Source organism: Rhipicephalus microplus, chromosome 3 (genome assembly GCF_043290135.1).
Source record: "Rhipicephalus microplus isolate Deutch F79 chromosome 3, USDA_Rmic, whole genome shotgun sequence".
In the NCBI taxonomy this organism is placed as follows: Eukaryota; Metazoa; Arthropoda; class Arachnida; order Ixodida; family Ixodidae; genus Rhipicephalus; species Rhipicephalus microplus.
This window is the reverse complement of record NC_134702.1, coordinates 1,521,051-1,543,620: the sequence shown is the minus strand read 5'-3', so window position 1 is coordinate 1,543,620 and position 22,570 is coordinate 1,521,051. Positions and strand designations below refer to the sequence as shown.

General features: G+C 46.9%; 2 protein-coding genes across 7 annotated transcripts in view; one reads left to right on the top strand and one right to left on the bottom strand.

The window, feature by feature from the left end:
• Srrm234 (Serine-arginine repetitive matrix 2/3/4) overlaps positions 1-12,229 on the top strand; it is a 357,763-nt gene extending 345,534 nt beyond the window's left edge. For all 6 annotated transcript variants that reach the window (XM_075888712.1, XM_075888714.1, XM_075888713.1 and 3 more), the window contains one exon: positions 3,381-12,229. In XM_075888712.1, coding sequence (XP_075744827.1) covers positions 3,381-3,501 — 121 coding nt within the window. In that variant the 3' untranslated portion in view covers positions 3,502-12,229. The remainder of the gene's footprint in view (positions 1-3,380) is intronic.
• Positions 10,274-22,570, bottom strand: part of geminin (geminin DNA replication inhibitor) — a 26,022-nt gene continuing 13,725 nt past the window's right edge. The window contains exon 5 of the mRNA XM_037433958.2: positions 10,274-10,550. Within this exon, the coding sequence (XP_037289855.1) occupies positions 10,512-10,550 (39 nt within the window). The 3' untranslated portion in view covers positions 10,274-10,511. The remainder of the gene's footprint in view (positions 10,551-22,570) is intronic.

Below are 22,570 nucleotides of genomic sequence, written 5' to 3'. Positions count from 1 at the left end.
TTCCAGCTGTGAATTTACACCCATTTTCACTTGCAGTGCCGGAACTATAGCAGTGAACTTCTGGCTGAAATCTACAATCAACGATTTCCGCAAGAAGATCTTGAGCAAAATTTTAAAATCAATGGCTATCGACGAAAGTGGGCGATCATACAAAAAAAGGCGCATATATGCACAACTTAGTCAGTGAGCAATACACTCACGAACAACACATAAGAAAGAAAACTCTCAATAAACATTTGGTTGCTAATCCAGCCGTGTGTCGTGTCCAAGCACGTGGCTGGAACACCTTGCCATGGCGCCAAAATATTTAGCAATGGCATGCCTTATTTTCTTTCCACAGCCACTTTAATTGTTTGATAAGCTCGAATAAGAATTCTGACAATGAACATTCCCGGCACTGAGGCCCTAGCCTCGACCAAGCTGCATCCTTTTCTCACACAACATTCAACCTCATATGGCATGTGCCACCGCACCGCCATATTTTCCCCTGCAGTCCATGCCTACACAAGTCTTGTCGAGTTTACCCCTTTATCTTGGCTGCATTAGTCGACCCCTGCTTCATTGGCATTTCAGGGCTCAAAGGCCAACTCCGGCAATTTTTTTAGGTCAGTGGATGTCAGTGGAGTTTGCTGGGTACATTCCTTCACACATTTTCGTCATTTATGCCAAATAACGGGCTTGAGAGATGCGCTCATCGTTTGCAAATGAGTTTTAAAGATTACCTCAAAACGCTCACCTAGCTTGCCAGAATTACCGGCAACAATGCTTACGTGACGCCATGTTTGGCACGTCAACAGAAGTGACGCAGCCGATGGCATAGCTACTTTGGCCGCTGCAGCGTTTATTCTGCTGGCCACAAAATGACAGCGGCGGTGTTTGGCGTGAAAAGGCTTCCTTCCTTCCTTTGTGGTGTTTTTGCCTGCGGTATGCTGGTCTGGCTTTCACAATTTTCATACTCTGCGCCGGCGGGATCAGTATACGAATTCCGTTTCTTACCAAACAGTACGTTATACGTAGACGGTGCGATCGGTTGGGTTTCGGTTTCAGGCATTGCGAATTTTTGCTTATTAAAAATTATATTCAAATTTCCTGAGCATTTCAGCCACTGGGCTCGCGACAAGAGTGTCTCAAAAACATAGAAACACCACTACCTTGACATGGTTGAAAAATCTCCGGAGTTAGCCTTTAACACAGCAGTGCAAAGAAACCAAAAAGAAAAAAGAAAGGTCTTAGAGCCAATGTGTTAGCCGAGCAGCACGAAGATGACAGCACTGTAGAGCCAAACTACAAGCCATTCTCAAAAAGGCATTTCTCAAAAAGGCATTTTGAACCAATGTTACAAAATTTGTGAAAGCATCGAATAAGAAACAAGGCCACACAGTTGCACCCTATAAAACAACCCTGGAACATGTCCGTGCGCATGCTCACGGGCATAGAGAGCACCAAGTAGATAGTGAACAACTTGTCCTAGTCGCATCGTAGCCAACCGCTAGTACTCGAGTGCCCACTAGAAGGCTCTGCGGCGCTCGCTCTACTCCCAATCTACCCAAGCACCGCAGTTGCTCTAGTGGTTCTGTGGTTGCTCTCGCTGCGATTTCTCTGCTTCGGCGGGAGGGAAAGGCTGCACCACTATCTTGGTTTCGCTGCTGGGTACGAAAAGACCTGCACTTTGTTCGTCCCCGCGTAGCACGTGTGTGCGTGAATCTGAATCCGCCCCTCTCCAGTCGCTGCCACGCGAGTGAGAATAAAACATTATGTTGTGTACATACATTACCACACACCGTGTTTGTCACGCATTGACATGATGATCGAGTGGGCAAAATGTATGGAGAATTTAAGGTTATCAGATTTACCTCCGGCGCTTCGCCCACTCATCATCATTAACTTCGTGAATATGGCGGGATCATTTAGAAACGAAGCTCCTTGAGGCGTGAGTCTGTCCATGCTCTGTCGTAGTCGTACGTAGCCACCGAGATGGAAGATGGGAGATGGCGGTACGTGGAGAGTTCACTAGATGGACGCACGGACGGACAGACAGACTATAGCAGACGGGCAGACGCATTTATGAACGCACGGATGGTTGCACGGACGGACGGAAGCACGGATAGGCTGATAGATGCTTCGCCCCACTCATCATCATTAACTTAGTAGATATGCTGTGATTTTTTTTCATGTTGTTTATGCTAGACACCTCTTAGTAAAAAGTACTGCAGGAGGTTTTAAACCACAATGAGATGATGAAGGAAGCTCCGAAAACTTCGACAACCTCGAGTGTTTCTTAAAAGAGCCGTGACACTGAGTTTGGATACTGGGGATGATTGTGTTGCTTGATAATCCTACTTCTGACTGATTATTGGTGATGAACGTTGCTATATTTTGATTTTGTTTTGAAGTCAAGGTGCGCGCTCATCCGACCATTCAGGTCCAATGGACATTTTCTGCATGGACAGGGCCTCCCCTCGAGTCGTGATATTGCAGAGGTCGAACCATTTGCGAGGCGCCAGCCCCGAGTGGTACCCGTAGACCCCTCTTGCTCTGTTGTTAGCTCCTTTCAAGGTGGTTTCGGCTGTTTACGGCCAAGAATGTTTTTCTTTTTTCTGAGGGAGACATGCCCAAAGCACCCACATCGTTTAAATGTTCACCGCCCGCGGGTCCACTTATATATTTGAAAACACAGTGTTGCCGCTTAAGTGCACGTAGCCTCAGGCACTACAGTTTGTGGTATTTAGACGGGCGTTTTTTTAATGACGCAAAATCATTCTGAACTACCGACGGTAGTATTATACGATGAGACGATTCAGCATTGACCAAACACAAAATTACAAATTTCTGTTAAAGTCACAAACAAAACTTTCACTGCCAAGGTAATGTGCACTTAAACATATGTTCAAGGGCCTCCAGCATTTCACTTTCACCAAAATGTGGCCACCACTGAGATTGGATCTTCAGACATTCATGTGTGGTTTGAATTTGCCCAACACTTCCGTTTGCTACTTGCTTTTTGCATTAAACATCGATAGGTTAGTACAACACCACTTATCAATGAACAGGGATCCTTTGGAAAATTTGTATTTGGTGTCTATACTTAAAATTTGAAGTGTGTATTCAAGGGCATCACAGAATAATAGTTTTATTGTCACTTCTTTTTCCTATTGCTCTCTGAGGGTGCAGCAACGTGACCAACGGTGTTATGGTGGTGCGCACACACACCAACATAATTGTTTTTACAACTGTATTAAAACAGCCTTTTTCGGTAAGACAAAATTTGAGTCAGTGCTTGTGCTGTCATTCTCACGTCACTTTCCTTGCACTACTAAGGCAAAATTTAGTGTCCATCCCAACGGGTGAACTGCCCATTTCTAAGGCTCATTTATGTGCAGTGCACGCAAGCGGCCCATACCATACCGGCGGCCCAGCCCTCCCAGTTCGTGCAGCCTGGGATCCTGGTCATCTACGTCGACCCACTCCAGCAGCTCCGAGAACTCATCGGACAACTCATGATAGAAAGAAATGAGCGCTATTACGAGAGGCACATCAGAACATTGCCAAATCATGTGCACTGCGGCTAACACTTTACAGATGAGCTACACGGCTAATGCTTCAAGCCTGAATTTCCAATTTTTTATGAAGGCTTCAGTATAGCAAAACTAGAGCACTGTGATCACTTAACCTTCTTTTTGTGTGTGTGTGTGTGTGTCAAGATTAGTATGAGCTAGTCTCTACAACTATTACACCAGAACAGGCACAACCCAAAAAATGGTGCTGTTTCAAGTGAGCCACTTAAAAGAGGTGTTGTAGGGTAAATGGGTCATCTTTGTTTTAGCTTTGCATCTCAACTGTTCTATATTTTATTGTAAGATTTTACACAGACGGTGATGTTGGCTTTCGCGTGGTTTAATTTGTTTTACAGCGAGAGCTGTTACGAGATCAATACTCTGGTCACGTGCGGCGCTGTACTTGTCCACAGCTGCCGCCGGTGTCTGTAACCACTATCGCAAAATAAGAAAAAAAAACGCTAGTACCAAAGACACAGTGGGACTCGAACCCATGTCCGCTGCGTGCCAGCCTAGTATTCTACCAGAGAGCTACACCGGTGCTTTCTTTTTAATGCATGGAAATAATGCAGTCATAGGTACTCAAAAACATGTATACAATTAAGCGTTTCAAAATTATGCTCGCACCCTGTCACAGGCCCTGTTAATTAGGGAGGCGATCGCCGGGCTAATTCCGAGGACCGAAATATCGGCTCCCCGAACTGCACCACGAAAGCGTGGACAATTTAGAAGTGGCCCTATTTGGCGCGCCAGCGGACGCCGGCTGTGGACCAAAGAACAAGTCAGAGCCGAGAGTTGATAAACAAAACAAAATTATATTCTCAATTATGGCAGATCAAATCGATACAAAAATATGCACACCCGACAACAGTTGAATATGATATGTCACCAATCAAACAACGTAATACACAGTACAATCAGCCACACTCGAAACAACGGACACAAACAACAATATGCACTACAATGCAGTCGCATGCATCGAACAACCAAGACACTTAAAGACTAAAGAGTTCGAAAACTTATTCAGTCCAAAGTCCTTGGAACAAAAGTCTGAATGATACTTTTCCGAGAATCACTCACTCAAAGTCCAGCGCTGTTGTCGTTCCGCTGTCCCCGAAGTTTCTCTTCCAGGAAACCTCGCGTCTCCAATTGGCCGCTCTCCAAGCACCAAACTTCTTCGCCGGTAACACGTCGGCTTCCCACACGCAGCTGTTGCCACGCGTCTTCGCTCGCTGGCGGTAGACACACACTCTTGCCTGTAGCACGAGTCTTCACCCTTCAGGTGGAAATCCTCTTCCTCTCCTCCTTTGTCACTGATGACAAAAGGCTTCGCCCACACGGCGGAAAGACCCTACGCACACTTGCGCAAAACTTTCATCTTCTGCCTACGCACACGGGCGCGAACTTTCTTCTTCTCCTCCTTTGTCACTAAGGTCCAAAGGCTTCGAAGAAGACACGGCGGAAACACCCTACGCACACTGGCGTGAAATTCCTTCTCCTGTTCTCCCATCTCTGCTGCTCGGTTAAATACCTTCCGCGCTAGATTCCAGAAAATTCTCATCGTTTCGTCGGCGCAATACGCAGCGAAGGCTGGGGAAAGCGCGAGACGGTTCGAGGGCCGTCCGCGACATATGACGCAACTCTGCATCACCACGCCCCTTACCCTCGAGAACCTTCTAGGGCGTGCTCGGCCGCCGATGTGAGGAGGTTAGTCGGCGAGACTACGCTTCCGAGAGGGGAGGGACGGCGCACCCAAGGAGCCTTTGGGTGTTTATTTTCTTCTTTATCGTCGACTTTGAGGAGCCTCTCTGCGCTTAGTATCGTTACTGTCGCTGGAATTCGGCGGCGCGCGCTTTTTCGGAGCTCTCGTTTGTGACACACCCACACATGCGGAAGACATAATTTCACGCAGTCCAACAAACCTTCAAAAGTGTTTGGGACTTGTTCTTAAATTTGCCTTAGGCAGGCTTGATGTCAGAAAAAGAATCACGTTAATGTGAATAGTAATGTGTTTTAGAACATCAAAAAACCTACGAGGCGTCACACAATGCGAATAGCGGAACCAGAGGGTCGTCCAATGCTCCAACCCATCACAAAAGCTCGTTTTGGTCACCTAATACCTGTGGCGCATACCCACTACAGGCATAATTCCTCATCGCCGTCAGCCACAGCATAAACAATTGGCACAAAATTCCTTGCAAGTGTTTAGCGGATACGACCCTTCTTGGAAGAATGACGCAGGATAGCATAGCGAATGCTCGTCTACTACCAAAAAGTTGGTACCCAGCAGTTGGTAACCAGCAAACATGCTTGCAGCAGTTACCCAATGAGTGTTTATAAAAGGCTCTAAAAGGTCGCTTTTCTAGCTTTCACTTTTGACTGTGCTGCCCCTTCTGCGCAGGTCTGGCGTTTTTTCCTGCAGCCTTTTACACTTTTTACTTGAGAAACAAACTGTTGGATGGTGTATAAAAGTGTACAAGGAGTTTTTTCTGGAAATTAAAGACAGCATGACCATGTAATATGGCACACTAATACCACAATAGTGGCTTCAATCCCTGCCAAAAAATGGGTTCCAACATTTAATTGGACACTAAAGGCAACTATTAAGTCGATGTTAATTGTTGAAATAGCAGTCAAGAAATTTAACAGTGATACTTTTGTGCCGATGAAGGGCTTATTTTGAAATATGATCACGTTTTAGTGGTCCACATCGGATTAGCGCACCTCAAATTACCCGCCTTAAGAAGCGGACCGACCGGACTGACTCGCATCACTGTTGCCGTGCACAGCGTTGCTCGGCTTTACTGCACTAGTAGCAGCAGACCGAAAGCAGCGGGGGGCCACAGCAGCAACAGGGACCATTTATCGATTTCCCGCCCATTGGCTCGGAGATTCCAGACGCATTTTGGTGCAACTGCGCCCCGCTAGATGGCACCACCCGTCCAGTGGTACTACGTGAAAATTGAATTTTTGAACCACTCGCATCATTCCCCATGGTAACGTCCAGCGGTTCCTTTTTCCATGAAACAGAAGCGAACAAGCAACATTTTATTGCATCTATTGATGCATGGAAGGTTAATTAGTGCAGCTAGATCGATTACTAGTGAATAATTGTCCTACCGTGGCACATGTGTTCTTGTGCATTTACCTTAATTTCTCGCTACTAAGTAGGGCACTGTTGTTGACGATATTGTCATTTCAGATGTTATCATACATTGAGCTTTCACTCTGATCTAAATCGTTAGCCGACTTTAGTGTCCCTTTAACTCTCAAAACATACAGATTACTATCTTTACTTATAACAGACTGTCAAATTAATCTTTGTTTTAAATATGTCGAACCTCATTTTTCGGCGAGAGTTTACGCTGTTTGGAGGGGATTATGGTATTTCAAAATAATCTGTACGACAGTTTTCAAAACCTATGTGTAAAAAGCTCTTGTGCAAGAGGCAGTTATAGCACAGCCTAGTGAAAACAAAGGACTATGAAGCTAAGCAAGCTATAAAAGACAGTTGTACATTTCAACTTTAGCTCAGTTATCACAACATAAATAGAATGGAATTACCGTGAATGAAAAATAAATTTGCTTAGATTCGCAGAACCTTTTCAAAGCTTGTACCATGCTTTACCAATTCAGCACCATTCACATTTTTGTGTGGCAATTGGGCATAACTACAAAAGGGTCAGTACCTACCTATTGATCTACTTTAGATTCTTTCCACTTATGTGCACAGTTGAAACTGAGAAGTAATGTTTTCTCTATTTTAGTGAGCATGCCTGCTGGTCTGAGAAAAAAAATGAGCCCCCTTTAAAGTTCAAGAACACCCTTGGAAGGTGCTCACAATAACCAAGGACTCTGGCGAGAAAAAAAAAATTTGACAGATCTTAACGTACCTTGGGAATCGACGTTATTTGGAGGGAAGGTGAGCGTGTCGCAATTTTTTTTTATTATGTGACACGTCATGAAATGACTGTACATATATGTCCAAATTTCGTATGCACAGACATGTTGAAGAGTTGTGGATGTTCTTATAACGAGTTGATTACACTTGTACAGCGATAACAACACGAACATGCGTATTAGCAACACCAGAAGCTGATATGAAGCGCTGATGCTTACGAGGATGCTGGCCCTAGAAACTGCTACAAAAATCAACTTCAGTGCATGGCACCTAACCACAATTGACGTTAACCTGACATGATGGCTGCATCAAGGGAGTGCATGTGTAATGTTAGTAAAATTCGATAGACAGCACTGCAACCACTATTGACATTTTATGAAGATTAGCGTCTATATGAGAAGTAGTTCCGAGACCTAGTGCACCTCTGTGGTAGAATGCTTCATTGCCACGCAGAATGCTTGGGTTCGATTCCAGCTGGGACCCTGACATTTACTCTATGCGTTCGTCGGGTCGACGCTGCCGATGTCGGGTATTTCTTAACGCTCGCGCGTTAAAATTACCCGAGTGTGTTCTCGTCCTTTCTCGGTAAATACTAAGTGTCAACCACTTATGGTACATACACGCAAATCAGTGGCACATACTCGCCCGTGGGTATGTGCCACTGTCTGGCGGGAAGTGTTTGATAATGTAAGCTTGGGGGGAATGTGACATCATGTTTTGACCAGCGCGTCATATTCATCACACCATCTTATCTTCCCATGATAATTTTGGTTCACACCAAGCTAAAGGGGTTATCACAAGAGCACCCAAGAGTAAGCGGTTAAACAGATAGATATGCTGAAAGTCGCCAAAGTTCGCTAAAAAGTTCTTCACATTTAAAGCATCTCATGTGAGAAAATTTGCTATTGCAACTTATGAAAATGACATGACAAACTATCTAACCATTTTGTTATAAATAGAACACACAAGCGCTGAAATCGTGCAAGAAAACAATATGTAAACAAGCTCTCACGTTTGTCAGGTGGTCTGGGTTTGAATGCCGTTCTGAAAGGGCCCTGCAACACTTTTACAGGCAGCAATAGAATGGATTTACTAAAAGGGCTTAGTGCCTCAGGAGTTCACTGCCACAAATGTTTTTAGAATACGTCCAGCACAAATGAAGTTACAAGATTCGTCGCACGCAGCAATTGCATTGTCTATTCCTTTGTCAGAGTGAAAGCAGTGCAATCCGAGCAAGGAGGCATGGTACGGGGAAAAAATTTGTCCCGCCCTTCATGACCTCAAGTACACTTTATTTTTTGAATGCGCGGCTTTTCAGTGCAATCGCATGCACATGCATGGACAAGTTGTGTGCTTCCATAGCTGGCCCAGCAACAACCGAGCACACCATGCCCAAATTAGTCAATGGCCGATACTTGGCCTGAGACGCTGTGATTTTGGGCATCATTTGTCGAGAGAAAGATTTTTTGGCCGAATTTCGAATTCAAGCCCGTGTGCTACGTTAATATTTGGCTACCTTTACTAGCTATTGGCAGCATTTTCAGACCATGATTTTGCTCTACACAGAGTATTATTTTTAGTAATGAAGATAGAAAAGGTTTACCCTATCATAAGAAGGAAATGCACAATAATGACGGTGTGCACCCACTCTCTTCTGATGCTGCTTTAATTTCATACAGGCAATGCATGGACAGCTTCACCAAAAACAGACCATCTATGTTCTGATCAACAGGGCTTGCCTGAAGCCGTTACGCACAGCACTAGAGACCAGCTGGTGGGGTTATGACACAGCAAGCAATGAAATAAGGCCCTGCTTTATGAATACGGTCAGAAAATGCTGTCGGTTGGTAGTCAAGGCTGCAAAACATAGTGCAGCAGATAAAGTTCAAAATAAGCTCTCTGAACAATGGATGCCTTACACCCAGACAACACTTGAGCTCTGCGAGCTGCATGGTTACTAACAGCTACCACGGAGTGCCGCAAAATGACCTTGGTGCAAAACGTTGGTTGCACATACGACCAAAGAAAAAGCGTTTCTTTTCATCATTCCCCACTTTCTCTATGCAGTGCATTGGTTGGGATGAAAGAAAAGCTCTTAGTGCGTACAGAAAAGCCCTGTGACTTGATGGATTTCAAAAATTTTCACAGCAGTCAGTTCGTGAGGCAAGAAGTACCAATTGCGAGGTCATTTGACGATTACTTGAAAAAGTTATACGGGGCCCCTTTAAAGAATGTCATATAAGTGAGCGTATGCTGTCATGTCTCGCACAGAGCAAACAAGAGACCCTTGTCTTCTCAGGGACAAGTTCAACAAACAATGTGCGAGGCCGACCTAGCCAGCCATTCATCACAGAAAGTGCTTTTCGCATTATGCCATCTATTGCTGCTTTTCTTAGCGAAGAAGCACATGCTAACAAAACAACGTTTTGTTTGCTCCACATCACATCGCAACAGCAGTTATAGGCTGCTCCTACACAACTTATGCAATCTATCCAGGCTGGTGTTCCCCATTTGCTCACTAGCACCATCTACAATAACACGCACAGAATGGCAGCCTACTTGCAAAGGAGAGCCCTCACTATCCGTGCAAATGAATATTATGACAGCACACAAAATATAAGTCAGGACAACGGCACAAACAAGGTCCCTGCTATCGGCAAATGTTTAAACAGTGAACACATGTGAAGTAAACGAAAAAGATAGCTGCCATAGCAAATGCTTCCAGGATTTCCTTTGGCTCACGTGGTTTGTGACGTCAAAAGTGGTTGTCAAGTGAAACGCAAAGTTTGCATTTTTTAGACAAAACAACGACACCTGCTTGTTACCCGGACATTCGTTTTATTTTTTCGGTGCTTGCCGCCCCTTCATTCCAACTTCTGGATGAGTATTTCACATTTTTCATGTTGGCCCACAAGCGGTCACTCTTCAGAGGTGCAGAAGTCTAGAACCTAAACTGCCATTGGTGACGTCAATATACAGTAGAAGCATTCTAACAAAGATCCGAAATGAATGCACTTCAAAGTGACATACAGTAATTATAAGTGTGGTTCCACAAGCTACTCCGGCTGAGAATGGTCCACTTCTCTTGCAAACTCCTGCAATAATTACATGAAAGTCTGTTATTTTAACTGAACAATTATTGGTAGCACAAAAGACTCGAATGTCCAATGCTCACTGAGAGGAGGAAAAAAAACAGCAGGAATTGAAAGGCAATGTAAGAGGGCAGTCAGTCTGTTGTTGGTTTGCAGTTCTGTGCAAGGTACACAAGCTTTCTCATAGAGAAAGCTTGTTTGTGGCCAAAAAATTTGTCCTACTTTGGGAATTGAACGCGCAACAACCCCTTTCTGGGGCAGCCACTGCCAATTGAGCGAACTGGGAAGGCAGCAAGTGGTAGTGCGAGTGCAAATTCACTGACAACTTGAAGCATATCATTGCAAACCAAATTACTCACAAGAGAGAAGTTGGGACACCAAAATGCTTGTATGTGGTGGTCTTTCTTGTAGGCTTTCATGGTTACTTGGCTTCTCCCTTGATTTGCAACAATATTTGTGCATCAGGCTGTAGATGAATTTGCCCTTTGCTAGCTTCCTCAACGAGTAGAGCAGCTGCCCCATAAAAGTGTTGCCCTAGGTTCAAACCCCGGGCCAGGAAGAATTCTCCAGCAGATAAGCTTTCTTTCAGATAAATCCGTATGGCTTCGTGCCGCAAACAGGTGATTGCCTGTTTTTTCCTTAGGCATTGAAAATGCACCGAAACTTTACCAAATCAAACCACCAATACAAGCGGACTGTTCTGCAAAGGCAGGAGCCAAGCCTCCACAACTAAAGAAAACTTAAAAAAAACTGTCTGGCTGAAATTCTCTACTGGCTTACGATCTGAGTGGAGAATGGCGCAGCACGCTATATTAATTCACCACTGAGAATAAAATTTCCTATAAATGAAGCTTGAGATTTCGTTCTGCAAAGATTTGTTTGAGATTAAATATATTAAAAAAAATTTGCACCAGAATCAAAGGCCTGATGTATGCATAAATGAAGCCCAATCTTTCTATAATGATTCAAGTAGGTTTTACTGTTTGTAGCTCAGTTACATTGCATTACTTTGTAGCACAACATTTATTTATGGGCACCACATAGAAGTGAAGGAACAATGTGACAGGGCAGCAACCTTGGTGGACTTTGCCTCTTGAAGGGTAAAGACTCCGTGTTCTCATGGGCTTGGATTATAGAAGTAGTATAAATATTTCGACGAAATTGCAATGTCTTGGCATTCCAAGATGTTGCTACAGCTAACCAAGTTTATTGTTTTGTTAAGATAATTGTACATTTTCCAGATATTAGGCTATACTCCATCTGCAATTCTTGCTTATGGGTGCAGAGTTTACGAAACATGAACAACGGCAGGATACTTAAAATAATATTCTTGTGAAAAATTTTTCTAAATAGCTTTCTTCTAAATGGATATACATTAAGTTTAAGTCTAGCTGCGCACGATACACTTGTCTATTCCAACCCTGTGCTCATCGAACTTTTTTTTTGTATAAAGCACGATGTGCTTCTTGCTGATTATACTTGTATATATTTGTAGATCTCTTCTTGTATTGCTTTAAAACTATGCTGTACACCTATGTGAACATAAATGTATATAAAACTGTCTGTGCTAGAAGTGAAATAGGACTGATTGTCAAGCTGTATTTGAAGTAATATTGTCCAGGCACCTTTTGTTCAGTTTCTGTATACAGACACAAAGAAATCAAAGATTCAAGTGAAAACCATTATTGGTTCAGAGGTTGACTGCGTAGCGCCAAACAGTTTTTCATTTTTCTCCAAGCCACATCACATCATCGAAGCTTACATGGTGCAGGCTATCTTTACACAAGGACTATGCTGCTCTGGTTGCTCCCAGGCAACGAGAGACACCAAAGTGGAGCAAAGTCCCTGCAAAAACCAAAGTAGCGCAAACCGCGTCTCCTCTCCCAGCAGTGCCTCTGCATTGTTGCCAGGAAACTGTGGACACAGGCATATCCTCTCCCGGCACATGACAGAGGGTATGCAGTCGCGGAGCATGCGTTCGCTTGACAGACAAGATGGCGCTTGCACTACCAAGCATACGCATGGCGATACTTTAGTTATTTCTAGGGAAAACGCAGTGTTTCAGCGCGCGCGTGAGACGCATGTCATGTCGGCTTCGTTGGAAATTGACGAATTTTGTGGACTTTTGACAAATATCCACCAGAAACTGGTTTCAGCGTTTCAGCGAAGTCATCAGGAACCTCTGGATACCTATTTTATCCAGGTAGGCCCATTTTCCGCCAATCTACGACTGGTTGAACACCACGCGACGCCCGAGCCCGGCTAAGCCTAACGCCGACGAGGCTTACGCCCGGGCTCCCCAGCCATGGCAGCGTCCACGAAGACAGGCTACGACCCCAGCACGATGCAGTGGGTTGACATCGAGGTGGCAGAAACACGGGAAGACCCCATACCAGGTGAAGACGAATATCTTCAGATCATGGTTCGCCAACTGCAAGAGAAGCTCGCTAAAATGAAGCCCCGAGGCTCGACGGCCGCCGCCCAGCCACAGGCTCGCAAAACAGGATCAACACCCGCCGCTTGCGTTGAGTCCCCGCCGAAGCTGGCGACGTGGAAGCCAACACAAACGCCTCGAATCCGGTCGGACGAGTTGGTTATTCTGCTTAAACCAAAAATAACCATGGATCTGCACGCTGCGTTCGGCCCAGGCAGGATTGGCACAGCAGTGCAACGCTTCACCGGCAGCACCACAAACGCTGGTATCTCCGTGTGGCCATTGTGGGACCAAAACATCGTTGTTGTAGGTGTGAAAACGGAAAGCCTGGCCTCGAAGCTCAACGGGGACATCACGCTGACGATCGGGGACCGCCATTTACCGTTTCAAGGACATTTGAAATCAGCGAGAGAAACCTGCAAGGGTGTCGTCACCGTCCCAGACAATGAAACTTCGGAATCCCTTCGACGCAAGCTCGAGTGGATCGACGGCGAAATTTTGTATGTGCGGAAACTCGGAGCATCCAACGTTGCAGTGGTGATCTTCAAAGGACGCCCCGTTGCAAGATTCATTCACTACGGCTATGAAAACGTGCCAGTGCGCTGCTACAAGAAAACGGTTCTGGCATGTTACCGGTGTGGAACGGTGGGTCACAGACTAGATGCGTGCCCCAATCCGGACAACCAGCGGTGCATTCACTGTGGCGCGAAGGTGGAACTCACTCTGGAGGGCCCAGCGAAGCACGGCTGTCAACCCGAGTGCCTTATATGCAGTGAAAACCATTTCACCGGCTCTGCGCAGTGCGTCGGAAAATTCCAGAAGGCATGGAAGCCCACTCTACCACAGCGGCAACATGGACTAAAAAACAAGCAAGGAGAGCACTCAGCACCTATCAAGACTGGCCAAAACGCCCATGCATAAAAAGCCCAAGCCGATCAAAGCTCCAGCCGGACAGAAGTCGCGGCCGCCTACCTTCGGCGCCGAGGATTTCCTGTCAGTGGCAAACCCGCCCAAACAGGTGAGCAATTAGGTAGAGGTCTCCTCTCAGTCTCCCACCACCACCACTGCCTCCCCCTTCAATCCTGAAATTTTAAAACAATTGGAAGCCATGAAAAAATGCATTGAAACTCTGGAACGCAAAAATCGAGCGCTGAAGACGTCGCAGGCTGCTACTCCTTCACCACTGTCGGAACCGGTGGCTATGCACACCTCCGACTGCTCGGACGATGACCAGGACACTCAGTCAGACGTATCGGGTAACACTAGTGTGTCTAAAACTGTAGTAGGTGCTTCGAACGACATAGAAGGTCGACTAAGCAGACTAGAGACGAAACTTGAGGAGCAGAGCAAAATGATCCTAGAACAAACCAAGCTTACAGTACAAGAAATTATTTCGCAGCAGCTGAACCTATCAGTCCAAGCGGCTATGCAAGACCTCAAGCAGAGCGTTTTGCCAATTCTCACAGCCATTGTACTACAAACCATTCAAAATCAATCAATCAATCAATCAATCATTTTATTTCCTTTATATAAGGTGGAGTACAGGACTAAAAGCTCAAGAGCTTGACGAGGTCCTGACCCCGTTCACAAGTTGACAAAGCAGCAGGAATGGCAGTTAATCATGTACAACAAATATGAAATAAACATACAGGTATAACAAATTGACTCACACCCCAATTGGACCAACTCAAAACTAGCATTAAGACAACAGAACAACCCAGCGCAAAATTGTTCATCGTAAGCAAGCAAATTCTGAATCCGAGAGCAACATAGCCCAGCCGTTAACAAACCAAACTGAGTCTCCCACACCTCTCCAGGCTTCCCGTTGCTGGCTGCAGTGGCAAAAATTACACCTCCTCAATATTAAATCCATGATGGCAGGCAGTTCTAAACATAATAATAAAAGGTCCAAACAACAGCAACTCAATATTTTCCTGTGGAACTGCAGGGGGTTAAGGAGAGGAAAAAGAGGGTCACTCTTAACCTTTTCCTGCAGAATCAACATTTTACCCCTGCAGTTTTGGCGCTACAAGAAACCGGCTTACAGGCAAAATTGCCTGGTTACAACTCATTTCAGGGAAGTGCGTCCACCTGTGTTTTCGTACACAAGGAGTATACCGCTTGTCAGATAGACCTTGATCTGTCAGAGGCGCATGAATACAGAATGGTCAAAGTCCTTCCCAATAAAAACGAGATCCTAGCTTGTACATTCTAAATGTATACAGTTCTCCAAAATCTAGGCAATGTGTCTTCAACGAAATATTTTATAAAGCGATTAAGAAAGCAGATGAGTACCCACTGGTGATTTTAGGTGACTTTAATGCCCCCAGCTATCACTGGCGTTACACCGCGAAGTCCCCAGGGGACGGAAATTGGCAGAACTCATATCCACTCTTCGTCTATTGCTTCTCACAGATCCGATGAAACCCACTAGAATTGGGAATTCTGTAAACCGAGATACTTGCCCGGGTCTATCACTGACTAAGAACATTTCCTACGCAACATGGGAAAACTTAGAAGAAACGCTCGGCAGTGATCACTGTCTCCTCAGAATCATACTCTCCGCCAACATAGGCCGTAGAACACGGAGCCAAGCTAAGCTGACAGATTGGACAGCCTTCCGCTCACAGGTGATCCCCTCTGAGCCAGGGGCGGGAGGATATACGGGATGGGCAAAACAGCTCCTTGCAGCCAATTCTAAGTGTCTTAAAACTATAAAGACAATGGAAGACAAAGTACCTGCTCCACCTTTGGGACGCCCGCAGAAGCTTAACTAAACGATGGCGGAAAAACAAATTCAACCGCAAGCTTAAACTTAGAATAGCCGAGTTGAGTAAGCAAGCGGAGGAATATGCTGCACAACTGAACGAATCCGATTGGATAGAACGGTGCGATGTTGTAGCTAAAGAAATGAATTCAAAGAAAGCATGGCGCCTTTTTCGAACTCTCGTGAACCCCGCCCAAACTAGAGGAGAAGCGCAAAAGCAGCTCTGTCGAGCCCTGCTCAGTTTTCAGGGAACCAACTCCCAGCTGGCTGATGCTTTGTGTGCTAGATACCTATGTCGCACCACGGATCCCAACAGGAACGCATATGAATACGCAGGTAGAAAAAACAGTCAGCTCGATGCCCCTTTTGAAATGTGCGATCTGAAAGCAGCACTGAAAAAAATGCGCAGGGGCACTGCCCCGGGCCGAGACCTGATCACTGTAAAACTGTTAGCAAATCTGTCAGACGATTCTTATCGGCATCTATTGCAGTACATTAACGCGATCTGGGATGGCCAACCACTGCCAACTGAATGGAAAACAGCAGTTGTCACATTCATCCCCAAATCAGGCAAGCAAATCAGCATGGACAACCTCAGACCTATATCATTAACTTCATGTGCCGGCAAATTAATGGAAACAATGGTTAGAGACCGTCTCGCCACGTACCTCGCGAGCAATGGGCATTTTGCAAGTTCCATGTTTGTCTTTAGGCCACACCTGTCTGCGCAAGAAACCCTCTTGCAACTAAAACGAGACATTATCCAACCCATGCCCTCGACGCACAACAACAGAGCAATCCTTGCACTCGACCTTAAAGGCGCATTCGACAACGTTGAACATGAAAGCATCCTGAAGAACTTGAGTAGTGTACATTGCGGTAAGAAAATATTTGCCTACATCGAAGATTTCCTCTCTGAAAGACTGGCGTTCATTTGCATAGATAACGAGGAACATGGACCATTCAAAATGGGGACGCGGGGAACCCCGCAAGGAGCTGTCCCGTCTCCGCTGCTATTCAACATTGCCATGATGAAGCTCCGGCAAGCATTGGCAGTAGTGGAAAGAATATATCATGCAATATACGCCGATGATATAACAATCTGGACGAATCAGGGCAGTTTAGGAGAAATTGAAGACCGCCTGCAGTAGGCCGCCTCCATTGTGGAGGACTATGTGGCCCAGTGTGGGTTGCAGTGCGCTCCAACCAAATTTGAATTCCTGCATATCAGAGAAAACATTAAAGATAGGACGACCCTAAACTTGATGGTATCAGGATCAACCATACGAGAGGTTTCAGAACTACGAATCCTTCACCTTCTGATTCACAACAGAACAGAAAGCAGCACCACGCTAGCCAAGCTACAGAAAATTGGAGAACAGGTAGGGCACATGATTCGCCGAGTGTCAAACAAGCGCGGGGGGGGTACGAGGAAGGGACGCGATTCGGCTCGCCAATGCTTTTGTAACTAGCAGGATTCTATATTCAATACCGTACTTACGAATGACTAAACACGAAGAGAACAGAGTCGATGCTATTCTTAAGAAAGTAATTAAGTGCGCACTTGATTTACCTATCAGCACTTCAAATCAGAAACTGTCTGCATTGGGAGTCCAACTCTATACAAGAGCTCCAAGAAGCCCACCTCACAAATCAATATACGCACCTTATGCAGACGCCCCCCGGGCGGCGCCTACTGGACCGCCTCTTGATCCGGCACGAATGCGAAATCGAAAACGCGGAGCGTATTACTGAACTTTGGAGAGCAAAACTCTGGGTGTCCCCACTTCCCCGCAATATAACCAGGGAGGCGCACCAGAGTAAAAGGCAAGCGCACGCTGAGGCACTTGAACGTTCAACGGCTTGGCTCCCGTAATGGGGTCTATTACGTCGATGTGGCCGGGCCGTCACCTAGGGGATACTACACGGCGGCGGTAATACATCAAGGAACGCAGGTGGACGGCCTCACTTTCAAAGCTACAAGCTCACGTAAGGCGGAGGAGGTGGCCATTGCACTGGCAGTATCCCATCCAAACTCAAAACAAATAGTTACAGACTCTCGAAGAGCCTGCGAGAGCTATCTTGCAGGAGAGATCTCTCCATTGGCTAATACACTTTTAAAATTCAGCATCAGGAACCGCGATCCCAAAACATCTTATATGGACTCCGGGACATCAGGGTAACGAGGCTGCACATGCAGCAGCCCGCGTGCTTACTTCACAGGAAACTCCCCGTTCCCCTGATAGACCTGAACGTCCCACACCTTTAACACGGTTTCGAGAAATCAAAGAATACTACATTGAGCAACGCCGCTTGTATCCCGCACCAGCGAAGGGACTCTCGAAAACGGAGGAGTGCGTCCTGCGGCGCCTACAGACAAACACGTTGCTTTGTCCAGCCTGTGGGGTCCCGGCGAGGCGAACGCGCGCACCGCCACGCCACGCTCTTGGAGTGACGGACACAGTGAACACGGTCGGAACAAAGCACACAACATACATACATTTATTAACTAATTTAGACGACGATATCGTCCGCCGAATGATACAACAATTTCAATTAACACTAAACCATACAAACAACGTAATGCCAGGACACACTAAACACACAATAACATGATAAACACACACTAACACACCCAACACACTAGCACATACCCAAGGCGGCGTCGCCAACACCTGACTTCACACGTGGGACCCCGGCGCGAAGCCTGCGGTGCCGAGCACCGGGGACCCGCGCTACAGACAACCGTTCGCGGCAGCCGCCACGCGCAGAAGAGGCTCGCTCAACGCTCGCCCACCACCAAAGCCCGCCTTCCGCCAGGGGCCACCACCGACGCTACCACTCTACCAACAGTGGTACTCAAAGCGAACACAACGCCATCTATCGCCCGGTGGTGGTCACCACCGAAATAACGCCCTCGGGCGAGACACGTGCGCCACGCGGCGCAGACAACTGTACAGGGGGGGTGTCAGCACCCCCACATTCCCCCAACCTTAAATCAAACCATACCCCGAAATCAAAAAACAGCTACACAAGCTTTAACAAAAAAAATAATATCGCACGACCACAATGTCCTTGCACCACGACACCGCCGCCGGTCGACACTGCTGCACTGTCCGGCTAGACTTCACCTCAGTACCGGCCCCGCAACAGCAACGTTGCCATCGGCGCGACGATCTGTCGCTAGCGCCGACACGTCTTCCAGTTGCGACCAGCACTCGCGAGGGCGCCGGACTGCAGGCAGTTGCGCAGGTCCCAGGCATCTTCATCGCCCGACCTCACGACCGCATTCCTGGCCAACGACGCTGACGATGTGCAGGACAGCCGGCCGTGGATGACATCCCTCCCGCTGAATACATCGACAAAAAACAAAACTCGAAAGAAACAAAGGAGCGCGGCCCAGGGGAGGGAGCTTCAGGCTTTTCGGCCACGTGGTACGGTGGTCAGTACTGCTAGCTAATACATCGGTGGCGGCCGAGACGCCCATGAAAATAAAACAAAAATCACTTTTCCTAATCCTTGCATCGCAAGATAAAAAAAAAAGTGAGGGAAGCAGAGCGCAACACCTCAACGCTACGATCCACCTAGTTGTGCCACGTGCGACAGGCGGCTGCGCAGAGCCTTAGGCCTAATGAGTCGCTCGGCAACAACCGGCATCCACCCAGCACCCAGCCTAGGCGCAGGAGAGGCAGCCGCGAGGAGACGTCCACTCTGTGAGGTGGCCCTATCGCTCGCCGCACACAGCAGCTTACCGAGCGATCGGCGTCCACCGCCCCGGGCGGTGTCACGACGCCCCGGCGTCGAGCCGCAATACAAGTCAGCAACGACGCCCGGCTCCCTGAGCCCAAAGATATAGAAGAAGCTATTTACAGAAAATCGGACCACCCACGAGGCTTCCGTACTCACTCGCTTCGGGCCTGGCCTACAAACCACGTGCTCTAGGCCTTGCTCACCCCAGGATGCGGACCGCATGGCTCTCGTCCTAATTCAACAACGTTTTTGAAAACTAACAACAAAAAGATAAGATTGTAAAAAAAAATAGAAAGTCAACCTGCCGACAAATTGAAACACGTTACAAAACCAATCCCCTCGCTTCTCAACAAAGCACACCACCGACGCTAGCAAAGAAGTCCCCCCTAGGCCTACTCTACTCCGGCTCTAACAAAATCCCTGTACCGAACCGCAAAAACTGTCGTCCGACACTCCAAGAGCTCCACGTTGGGCAGCCAGTGTGGGGTCCCGGCGAGGCGAACGCGCGCACCGCCACGCCACGCTCTTGGAGTGACGGACACAGTTGACACGATCGGTACCAAGCACACAACATACATACATTTATTAACTAATTTAGACGACGATATCGTCCGCCGAATGATACAACAATTTCAATTAACACTAAACCATACAAACAACGTAATGCCAGGACACACTAAACACACAATAACATGATAAACACACACTAACACACCCAACACACTAGCACATACCCAAGGCGGCGTCGCCAACACCTGACTTCACACGTGGGACCCCGGCGCGAAGCCCGCGGTGCCGAGCACCGGGGACCCGCGCTACAGACAACCGTTCGCGGCAGCCGCCACGCGCAGAAGAGGCTCGCTCAACGCTCGCCCACCACCAAAGCCCGCCTTCCGCCAGGGGCCACCACCGACGCTACCACTCTACCAACAGTGGTACTCAAAGCGAACACAACGCCATCTATCGCCCGGTGGTGGTCACCACCGAAATAACGCCCTCGGGCGAGACACGTGCGCCACGCGGCGCAGACAACTGTACAGGGGGGGTGTCAGCACCCCCACAAGCCATACCCAAGTATTACGAACCAAAAATAAGTGGGCAGTGCCAGTACTGTGGGGAAGTGGCCAACACTTACCATATGGTCTGGGCCTGCCAAATGAGCCCAAAATTAACCCCCTTTCCCAACCCCACCAAAGTGGACTGGGAGACGACCCTACTCAATTACTCCACACTAGAGGAACAGCGAACTCTAGTTCAGCGGGCTCGGGTGGCGGCCTCGACTAATGACGTCCCGGACTAGGGATGTCAACCAGCCCGGTGGGGATAAGGGCTATCTGGCACAACCAGCATCAATAAAGGTTTTTTCCTCCTCCTTAGTTATTTCTAGGGACTTTACAATGGACGAATACCAAATCGGGGGTTCTTTTCCGACCACAGCTATTCTTACTGGTAGCATGCTATTGAGGACTTAAGGCTCAAATTATGGTGCTCTTCAAAGGGACCCTTGAAAACATTGGTGCATAACTCATACTGGCACTTGCCAAAACTACTGCGAGCGGAAATAACGACGGAGGGCGCAGGCCTCTGAATGGATAAATGTAACATGTAATCGCAGCATTGCATCAAAATAGGGATTACTATTGGATTGAGTTTTCCACTAAACGCTGAAGAGACTAAAGCTCTCTGACTTTATCAGCTTAAAAACTGCAAAGTCGATCAAAGAATGCACCGAACGCCACGGTGCTGGAGGAGACGCGCCGGAGACGCTCCAGGCGCCTTTGATTGAAGAAACTAGAAAAAAAGAAAAATGTAGGAGCCTTGACTGGATGCCACCACAAAAAGAAAGATAAGTAAAGCTACAAAACATTATAGAGGTGTCCGCAAGCTGCCTCGTTTCGCACATGTCGTTCCCTCTTGAATACCACATTATTTGTCACCATCACAACGGCGTACTGAATACCTTGGACATAACTGGCAGTATGTCATGCGAGCTTCCTTTACGGTAGGGCTCCATTGGGCAGCCTTCCGGTACAGGGTGAGGGAAACACGATCAGCTGAGCTTACAAAAATCGAGTTGAGGGTAAGCATCCATTTCATTGTATTTTGATATCTCTACGCTAAATAACTGCACTGCATGCCCCTATCACTGCCGTTCTTGAGGCACTCATCTCTTTAGCCTTCAGTGTATGCTATTAGCTAGAAAAACGTTAAAACAATGAGGTTGTGAAAAGTATTAGAGGGCCCCTTCAAGGACTTCTGGACAGCTAAGGCCATTTTAAGGATAAAAGAGGCAGTATTTAACATCACTTTAGAGTTTTTTTCCCCCACAGTGTGTGTGGGTTAAACCACTTTTGCAGGAGGAGAGGTAAGCGCAAATGATTTCAGCTATGGCGCCGACGCCACCCACACGTGATACCAAAATGGCCAATTTCAGCAGATTCTGATGAATCTGATCGTCAATCTCTGGATGATGATAGCAGCTAAGACATGAAGATGACGAATTTGCAACTTCAGTGACAGTGCTTCAAGCGGCACAAAATGTCAGCAAATGCCTGCCGGTAAGTTTCGCTGTCTCCCAGGGCTGTTTTTATACCCCTGCCATGCATTGATGTTTAGAACTGGTGCACTCCGATCAGCACTTGCAACTGTAAAAAAGTAGAAAATGTGCCTGAAAGGACGGCACTATCCCAAGATGTTCACCAAAGACACTTGGGCACCTGCTAGCACACACCTCCGGTGACTGGCTAACATCTGTACACATGTAAGGGTTCTTTCTTTCTCAGTGGTACTCCAGCCAGTTTAGGATTTGGATCAGTTTTTGGAGCAAGGGTTCTAAGGCAGATTTGGAGCAGTCAAAATGGAATTCAGGATCACTTCTAAATTTTCGGTAAATATTCTTATTTGTGTTTGCTGAACATGTTATTTATGGCACAAAGCTTGGAACATGAAGACAGGAAAGGAAGAGAGACAGATGAGCACCAACTATTGATTGGCAGCAAAGGCTGCAAGCCAATAATACTTCAGAGCATGCGCAGATGCGTGAATATGTGACAACATGCATGGCATTCGAAA